This window comes from Paramormyrops kingsleyae, chromosome 15 (assembly GCF_048594095.1).
Source record: "Paramormyrops kingsleyae isolate MSU_618 chromosome 15, PKINGS_0.4, whole genome shotgun sequence".
In the NCBI taxonomy this organism is placed as follows: domain Eukaryota; kingdom Metazoa; phylum Chordata; class Actinopteri; order Osteoglossiformes; family Mormyridae; genus Paramormyrops; species Paramormyrops kingsleyae.
Window position 1 is genome coordinate 17,417,816 of NC_132811.1, and position 9,594 is coordinate 17,427,409.

A 9,594-nucleotide genomic window follows, 5' to 3' on the forward strand; every position below is an offset into this window, starting at 1 on the left:
TTAAAGGTCTTTAACGGTAAGTATTACATTGAATATAATGGGGGAAAACACTCCAAATAACTATTCAACATTTTATTTTTTTGTAATGACTAATATTGTAATGGAAACCTTGTGAGTTCTTTGGGTGAAATCAAACTTTAACTTGCCTCATAATTATGTTAATATTGCAAACTGAATGAATCACTGTTGTAGAAAAATATGAACTCCTTAGACATTGGTGATCTGCAAATTCAAGGGCACTTTTTAGAATGGCAAACAAAAAGTAAGAAGGATACAGGGAAAATCCAACTCCTGCACACTTGGAGATGGGCACTTATGACAAAGGTACAAAATAATGACCCTGTATGCATGCTGGCAAATATCAAAGAAAAGCAGCAAATTCCAGCTACTTCGCAGATTGCACTGAACAATCCGAACACCGTGAAAAGAACATCGTCACATCGATTCCAAACACAACGACCCCAAACCCAACGTACAATCAACACTGTATGAAGGCTTGACAGTCTATTTATTAAGTCAGTGTGAGCATCTCTATACTGAAACCAACCACTGTGTCCTTTCAAAGGAAATAAAGGAGCAGCAAATTAAAGGCTCGCCCAGTTATGCCTGGTCAGCCGACAGCGAAATAGCAAACAAGAAGCACCTTCTGCAGAGCCTGGTGTCCCACAAGCTGCCAGCGCGGTCAGGTTTGGGACGGCCCCTCCACGTTTACGGTGACGGTGGCCATGAAGCACTTCTGGAAGAGTCGGTCAGGGTCAGGCGGCTGGTTGTCGCAGTCCAGTTTGCAGGGGAGGAAGTGCTTGCAGAATCCCTGCGGCGCTGTGGGAGTGCTGAGGTGGCCGTGCTGCTCCAAGGCACTGACACCGGGACCTGGAGAAGGCGTGGTGGAGATGGACAGCGAGTGAAAGGGGCTGCGATAGTGGCTGATTGTTATGTTGGTTCTTTTTTTCTTTACCAAGTTGACATGAGTGCAATGGTTAGCACTTTTGCCTCAGACCTCTGGGACTAGGGTTCAAGTCTCCACCGTGTCTTCCTGGGGTTTCCCCCTGGGGTTTCCTCCTGGGGTTTCCCCCTGGGGTTTCCTCCTGGGGTTTCCTCCAGGTACTCTGCTCTCCCCCCACAGTTCAAAAACACGCCAAGGTTAACTAGAGTCACCAAATTGCCCATAAGAGTGAACAGTGTGTGACTGTGCCCTGTGATGGTTGCCCCCTCATCCTGAGTTGCTCCCTGCCCTGTGTATGTAGTTTCTGAGAGAGTCTCTAGACACCCCCCCCCCCCCATAATTCTGATTAGGACAAGTGGTAAAAGAAGATGAACAGAGTTAAAATGACGGAAAACACCTTTTTGTGTAGTCTACCATCCAATGTACATAAAGGAATTCATATTTGTCCTCTAGTTATCCAAATCACAAACCTTCACCAGTTTTCGAATACTGATAAATAAAATAGTTTAACATAGTTTTACATAGCACAGATTCGCTGAAAATGATAGTGGCTATTTATAAAATTCAGAAAACAACAATCATTCATATAAATATTAAGCTGCTGCTCTGTTTATTTGTCTGAGGTCAGACTTGTTGGTCGCATAAGTGAAAAAAGATGAAGGCAGTACATAGATAGTGGCTGGCCACAACTTTGGTAGGTCAGCAAACTATAAACACATACAATTAGCCAAGGCCAGGTAAGATAATAATAATAATAATAATCATCATCATCACTTTATTAATCCCCGTGGGAAAATTGTCTTTATGCCTCCCTCAACCTGCTCTTTGTAGAGTAAGCTGTCTGTGAAGGGCAGCCACCCATAGCGGCGCCCAGGGAGCTGGGGGTCATCATGGATGCTGTTGTGTTGAATCTCTCTCCCCCTTCACTTCCTGTGTATTTAGCTGAAGCACAACTACCTTTGTGTTGATTATCTACTCCACTTCCCAGACAGAGATCACAGCCCAGAATATCTAAGATCTGATCCATACCTTCTTTGTTAATTAAATTTTGAAGTAAATAACTTGTCTGCTGCGAGAAAATCTTTCTGCTCTTTCTTCACTGACGATGTCATATGTAGATGCATTCATGACATATTTAAAACAAAAAAAACAAGATGACGAGATCCTTGCTGTGACACAGCAGACATATCTGTACATATCGTGCACTTACCCCCCATGTTTCTATCCTTCAGCCACCATCATACCGAATGCTGCTAAGCTGGTAATCTGATCTAGTGCACCTACATGTTTACAATTCAGTCTCATGGTTACAACTAAGTTGGACTCATTGCGTAATTTTAATGCTGATATTTGCAATAGGCGAAAAGTGCAATATCTTGAAACCATGAGGTATGACTTTATCATGCTGGTCTATTTGTTTATTTATTGTTTGTTTATTTATTTGATGTTTTATTGTTACTATGTGACTACTGTTTGATTGTGACACTGGAGATGATGCACCTTTAAAATTTCATTGCTGTGGAAACAACAATGACAATAAAGCATCTGAATCTGAATCTGAATCTGAATGAGGTGCCACCCCAACCTCCAGACATAACGCATCAAAAAGCATCCCATCGGTGCCATACAATGCTATCTGTTTTTAATTGCACACATAGCATCCTCTAATTTACTTATTTTTATTTATATTCTGTTTGTATACTGTGTACTTTTTAAATTTGTCTGCACTATGTGTGCTTTGTATCTTTGCACTTCATTTTTGCACTACAGGTATGCCTGTGCTTTACATTCCTTGCTGGTATATGCAAAAGAATTTCCTTTTGGGATCAATAAACTTTACCTTACCTTACATGTCATGCACACAAATGGAGGACACCCACCCACCCACTCCACCTACAGACTTATCAGCAGAGAAACAGGTGGCATTCTCTACAGACACTTTTACCTTTTCCAAACACTTCACTCTGCCAGCACAGAGCAGTACCCAACATAATTGATCACATGTCCTTTGGCAGAGATCGATAAGCTCCACTGTGAGGCAATGCAGTTCTGAGATTATGGCAGATTTCACCCATCCGGGAGGTCTTAAGGCATTTGGCAGATATAATAAAATGTTTGGTTAAGGGATTTGACTTTTCTTATTGGATCCCTGGAGTTTTCTCTTGGCAAAAAAAACAGACCCAAAAGCTTATTCTTGCTCAGAACGCTTCTATAAATGGTAAATTAAATTAAATGGCAAATTGCTTATTGCCGACACCAGTTTCAGTCTAGGCAGGTAACAGGCAGTCCTTCCACTGGCCTTTACACAGAGACACATTTCTGCTGTGGTTGAAAATAATGCCACTCATTTTCCCAGAGAAACCATGTGAAAATGGTGGTCTACTGACCAAGGCCAGTTTTTTACAGAAATCAGCCTTTGACTATCCTTCCAATTATCCATAACAGTTAGTCTGTGAAATGGTTAGAAGGCCAGAATAGGTGGGATACTATAAGAGACATATGCACCCTGAGAAAGAATCCTTGAGAAAACTTTTGATTAGTGACAAGGCCAGAGCTACCGCAGGACAAACACATAAAAAAAAATATTAAATAACCATTAATAATAATAAAACAGCAACAAAACTACAAATCAATCAGAATCTTTACAAATATGAGTTCCCTAAATATCTGAATTACAGACGTACCAATAGGTTACAATATAAAGAATATTCAGACAGGTTTTAGATGAAGTAGCTGTAGTCTTTTTTTTGGCAATAATTTTTGATGTTTCCAGTCAAACTGGCCTCCTGTCCAATGTGTAACCCTGGCTTTTGTCCTGTGTTCTAACCACAAGAAACAAAGCAGTTTGGGGAAGTAACAAGTGAGGCTCTCTACTGCCCCCTATTTCCATTGACCTTGGAAGCTTCCGGCACTTACTCATTACCAGATATATGTCATCACTCTCATCACTCTGCACTGATAAGCAGCTATGAAAGATGGATGGATATTTCACAAGAGCGATTAATATTGGCTTCCAAATACTCATACAGAATCATCAATTCACAAACTTTATAGTCTATAATAATGACCCATCACAGGATTACTTGAGGTTGAGTTGATCAATGTTTTTGTAAAATGCATTATTTGATCAAAGGATCGTGCCATCCATTCATTGTCCATACCAGCTTGTCCTACACAAGGTCACGGGGGTTTGGAGCCTATCCCAGAAGCTTTGGGCACAAGGTGGCCCATAGCTTAATAACTCAGGATGGGGCGCCAACCTATCACAGGGGGCACATGAGAAATAAAGTTTAATTAATGCTTAAAATCAGTGTGCGAAATATTTGGGGGGGGGGGGTCCCCATCTCCCTATTGTTGCGCAATACTGATCTTGAGACCCTCTTAAAATTTTGCTTTTGAGGCTTTCAGGGGGTCTCATTGGTTAATCGAGGGTGTCGGACCCCCTCGGATCCCCCCCCCCCGTATTTCACACACTGCTTAAAATGCTTTAAAAGTTTTATAGCTGAAACCCTGCTTTTCCTGCTTTTTGATACATTGAAGAGTCAGTTCTGCATATCTCTTCAAATGCAGGTGGAAAAGCCCCCAGTGGACAATGAAGTGTCAGGACAACCATCACCCTCACTGTCTCACCTGTAGCACAGCATCACGGGGACCATCACCCTCACTGCTCACTCGTATCACAGTGTCACGGCAACCATCACCCTCACTGTCTCACCTGTAGCATATCGTCACAGCGACCATCACCCTCTCTCTGTCTCACCTGTAGTACAGCATTATGGCACCCATCATCCATACTGCCTCACCTATAGTACAGCATCACAGCAACCACCACTCTCAGTGCCTCACCTGTAGCCTGCAGCTGCAAGCCGTTGTCCAGCTGGCTGGGCTTCGTGGCGATAAAAAGGTAGCAGAGGACACAGAGGGTCACGATGAAGGCCAGCAGAATAACGGCGGCGACGGACAGGCCCACCAGTGCTCCCACGCTGTCAGAGATACGCAAATTAAATTAGCCAGAAGCAAATTCACTCCTGCAGTCTGCCAGAAACACAGACGCCAGTGCCTTGGTCCCTATTCCAAATAAACATTCTGGCACACAGATTACACAGGACTTCAATAAAACCGTCAGGAACAATGAAATATGCTTTAATGAGATCCCTGTTAGGATAACATAGTGTCTCAAACGTTGTTGCCTCTCACCTGCAGGGGCTGGTCTGAATGCCGCCTCCATTCTGTCTGTGTGTGTGTGTGCATGTGTGTGTGTGTGTGCGTGTGTGTGTTTGTGTGCGTGTGTGTGTGTGTAGCAGGCATGTTCTCCTCATGTTCTATGGATTTCTCCTTGATTATTCAGTTGATCTCCCATGGTCCAAAAACATGCATTCCAGTATTTTAGTATATAATGAATCGTTTATTCCTGGAATCAGGTCTGAAAAGGCCCTTGAGCTACAACACAGTAATGTATATATCCTATATGTAATGTATATATATTATATGACCTATTTCCAATGCTTGGAGTTCCTCTGGCAGTTTCATACATTCATTAATTGTGATTTGTTTACGCCAGCTCTTTATGGACTCAGAGGCTGAACTTTGCACACATCCCGCCCACTCTGAACTCCCTATTTCTCTGTGCAGTAAATTAGGCTAAATTTACATACATTCTGTCCACACTGAACTCCCTGTTTCTCTGTGCAGTTAAAGAAAATTTGTCTAATTCTTTTTTCATGTTTATTAACCTGTTGTTACCAAAATGGGGCTAATTTTAATGGCTGGTTTGCAGCACATCCGTCAATTAAGGTAAACTGGTACTATTTCATCACACTCTCATATTTAAGTTAGTTTTTTTATTAAGCCTTACCAAGGCTTGATTGTGAGGAATTAAACACTACAACAGCTTAGGGGCCTATATCAGGCTTAACTCTAGTGAAACACTAGAGTGAAACCACCTAGTGAAACACCTCCATTGTTACCTTTGGCTCCTTCCATTCTACTATTTTCATACAGACCTTCTGCAACATCTACACTCTATGGATGCTTCAAAATCTCTTTAATGTCACAAAACAAATCCCACTATACACCTTAGAACACACTGGGACCAAAGAAGCAGGTATTTTTAGTCAGAGGATTAATATTCACGATTGAACTTACCTCTGCCCCAACATATCAAGGCAGAAAAATGGAAAAGCAATATATCAATGAAAGAAAACAAATTATTCCAAACAGACATGATTGTAGAAGCATAACTGGTGGAAAAGAAAATATGTGAAAGAAATATGTGTAAAATAAAAAGTCTTTTCTAACAATAAATAGGATGTTTAGTGCTCTGGGTGTGCAGCAGAATTGGATTGTGCCTTAACTTTAAATAAGCTATAGTGACATTATAGACCGAAAAAAAGCTACACAACCAACAAACAAACACAGGATAGGGTTAGAACAACAGAAACCTAGACACCAAAACTAGAGAATATGGCTTTGCCCAAGTGCCACCTTATAGTCAGTCAGGAAAAGTCAATCATCCTGCCCAGTTTTTACACCGGCCTTGAATCAAAGTTACGCTCGGCCATCATCTATCCACTTCAGCTGGTCAGGGTCACACGGGGTCTGGGGCCTATCCAGTGCAGCACAGGTCTGAGCTACACACAGACAGGGGCAGTATAACAATTAAATGTATTTAAAATATATCTCTGCATCCAGCCATACTTCCAAGAACCCTCAATTCTGGTACCATCATTTTCCCAGCATCGATCGATCTGCTTTGATGGAAAATGGCATTTGAACCATCATACTCTGTGTTTCCAAGACAACAATTCGGCCTGGGAGATGCAGGACTGTCTGGGATACTTGACCATAGCTTGACATAGATTAGTAAGTACATTTCGCTGCAATATTTTTAATTGCCACTTCTTTGACATACAGAAGTTTCCCATCTCTGCTTAATCGCATATATGGTTCGAGGAACGCAGGCTGTTACCAGAAGTGAAAGAGCTTCTTATTTCATAGTATCCATTAGGCAATCAGAATCGCAGATGTTTTTTTCAACATTACCGAAAACCATGTTTTGCTTAGTTACATGTTTTCTGCTACGCTGTGATTCTACATTCAACATCTTTTTTCTTAAAAGTCAAATAGAAGGTTAAACTGCTGATTACAAACTCAGTTGCCACTTTAATAGGTAGCAACAACTTTCGTCTCCAAGACCATTTTGAAGGGTCAACACTCAGAGGGTTCCTCATTTAAGGATTTAGTACTTGCAGCCTTCCTGTTAACTTCAATGAATCTCCTTTGACCTCTTTCTCTGAGATGCTGTAACCATTACATCTAGCACCAACAATCGCAGTACGTTTAATATCACTTAGGTTATGCGCCTTAGTTGTTACAATGCTTAGGGCTCCGTAACTGAATCTCTTAATCTATGCTGAATATCGTCATGACATTACCCCCGGAGCCCGGAAACTCCTGCCGCTTCAGCCAAAAGATGGGCGGCTGCGATCCTCGCTCAGTACCACGGACAGCAGTCCCCTGTCAGACTTTCAGCATCTCCATTTTGAACCAGCTGCCAAAAGGTTGCTTCTCCCCTAACCCTCCATGCCTGGTTCCCACTAAGGGCTCCAGCTGACTCACATTTCGGAAGCAGCCCAAAGAGAGACTCCCTCAGGGGCAGTCTGCCAAACATTAATAAAGTCGTACCATGACGGGACGCCTAAACCCACTGGACCACACAGCCCTTCAGCACTGGCCAAGTTTTCCATCCACCCTTGTACCCACATTTTCTTTCTGGAGAAACTCGTTTATACGCCGCATAACAACATTTCGGTCAATGATGGACCTCATATACAACAGTGGTCTTGAACCTTTGAGGGTACAATTACTTGCCACGAGGCAGTACACTCAAGGGCCTGCCAATTGTACCCTAGCTGTCGGCAAATGTACCTTTTAAAGTACAGAAATGGACTCTGAGGAATACTTTTGTACAATTGGGGGTACATTAATCTTGTTTGTAAATTGGGAAACAAAGCTGTCCCAGGGCTGTACCCTTTTTCAGACAGTGCATATGATAATACTGTAACAGAGCTGAAAAATTCCTGTTGCATACTGACATGATCACTTTAGCATTTTAGCACTTATTATTCGCATTATTTGCATGTTTGTGGTGATGCTGGTGTAAACAAACCTCCTACACTGCCAGTCATATAAAAGTATAGCCAGGGGTGGATTAAGGTGCACAGAGGCCCCTAGGCTACAGTAGTCTGTGGGCCCCCCAACCCCGCCCCCCTCCGCGCCAATGGGGGCCCCCTTGCAGGCTGGCACACGTGGGGCCCCTAGGCTTAAGCCATATCTAGCCTGTGCGTTAATCCGCCCCTGAGTATAGCACACACAATTATGTAAGTACATAATACCTGATAGTGATAACTATGTTACTGTTTTATGTGTTTACTATACTGTATACTTTTATCATTATTTTAGAGTATACCCTTTCTATTATGAAAAAGTATATTGTAGCCTATGTGTGTAGTAGGGAATAGGCCTAATATCTAGGATTGTGTAAGTACACACTATGATGTTCATACTAAGAGGAAGTCGCCTATTGACACATTTCTTAGAATATATTCCTGCAATTAAACGACATATGATTGTACATTTTATAGCAGACGCTTTTGTCCGAAGTCATATAGGAGGGAGGCAAACAGCACATTACAAACATACTGTCACGGAGTCGACTCGGCATAAATGCGGCTGTGCTGAGCTTCCAGTGACTGACCACTGTGACCAGGTACAAGTGTAAGCAGTGTTGGACCAGGAGCTACGCAACATCTTCCAAACGAAGCAAGAACCTAATAAGACTATTGAGGATCATATGTGCAACATAAGATCGTGATGTTCAGGTACAGGAATTCACAAACTTAATATATGTCTATCGCGTTTAACTTGAGTTCATTTACATGTATGCAACAGGTGCTCTTGTATTTACCGGTAAAAAGCAGCAAACTTTTTACGTGGAAACGCAAGTTTACCGACGGCTGGTTAGTGAAAACTGTACATCAGTATCGAAATGTCCCCATTAAAATATGTATGAAACAAACTATGCCCGATGCGATAGTAAACCCGTTCTGAAATCATGTTACAGATCAAGTACACCTTTCTATGTCATTGAGTTACTTACCTCAGCCACCACATGTATCCATATTCATAGGGAAAGAAGCTATTCGGGTCGTCGCAGCAGTACTTAATGTCATTAAACCCGCAGCAGAAGACTGCCCTGGCGTCACTCTCAGGTTTGGGACAGGTGAAGGCATCCACAAACACCTTCTCTGCACTGTAATAGCCGCTGCAGTCCGCACTCATACTGACTGCAAAAGGCTCAGCAGAGGTTTTAATTACCGGAAAGTGTTTTAATGTTTTCTCGGGAGTGTCCTTTTGCAGTTCCAAGTGTTTCTCGTTTATCCAGGTGAAATAAGAGCCCAATAATGCTTTAAATATAAGCTTCGATCCTAGCCCGCAGATGCCTGCCTGGGCTTTAAAAGTGCTGTACCGGTCCGTGGCACAAGAAGCATAGTCAGGCTTCGGTGGGTATTTTTTTTAATAAAGTGAAAAAGCAATTAGAAATGTCAGACCCACCGTTTCAGCGTGCGCTGCCTCTCTCTCTCTCTCTCTCT

General features: G+C 42.3%; 1 protein-coding gene across 1 annotated transcript; it reads right to left on the bottom strand.

The window, feature by feature from the left end:
- Positions 1-208: 208 nt before the first annotated feature.
- LOC111834952 (protein shisa-like-2A) lies at positions 209-9,362 on the bottom strand. The gene is made up of 3 exons (XM_023794814.1): positions 9,102-9,362; positions 4,790-4,926; positions 209-870 (listed from the first exon to the last, which is right to left on the bottom strand). The coding sequence occupies exons 1-3, from the start codon at positions 9,281-9,283 to the stop codon at positions 683-685; spliced, it is 507 nt and encodes a 168-aa protein (XP_023650582.1). The 5' UTR covers positions 9,284-9,362; the 3' UTR covers positions 209-682.
- Positions 9,363-9,594: the final 232 nt, after the last annotated feature.

Bases quoted from the DNA above. Each gene is read 5' to 3' on its own strand.
- LOC111834952 (XM_023794814.1), bottom strand. From the start codon at position 9,283: ATGAGTGCGGACTGCAGCGGCTATTACAGTGCAGAGAAGGTGTTTGTG. The intron at 4,927-9,101 runs GTAAGTAACTCA...TATCTCTGACAG, and splicing joins GGATACATGTGGTGGCTGAG to CGTGGGAGCACTGGTGGGCC. The intron at 871-4,789 runs GTGAGGCACTGA...CGCCTTCTCCAG, and splicing joins CTTGCAGCTGCAGGCTACAG to GTCCCGGTGTCAGTGCCTTG.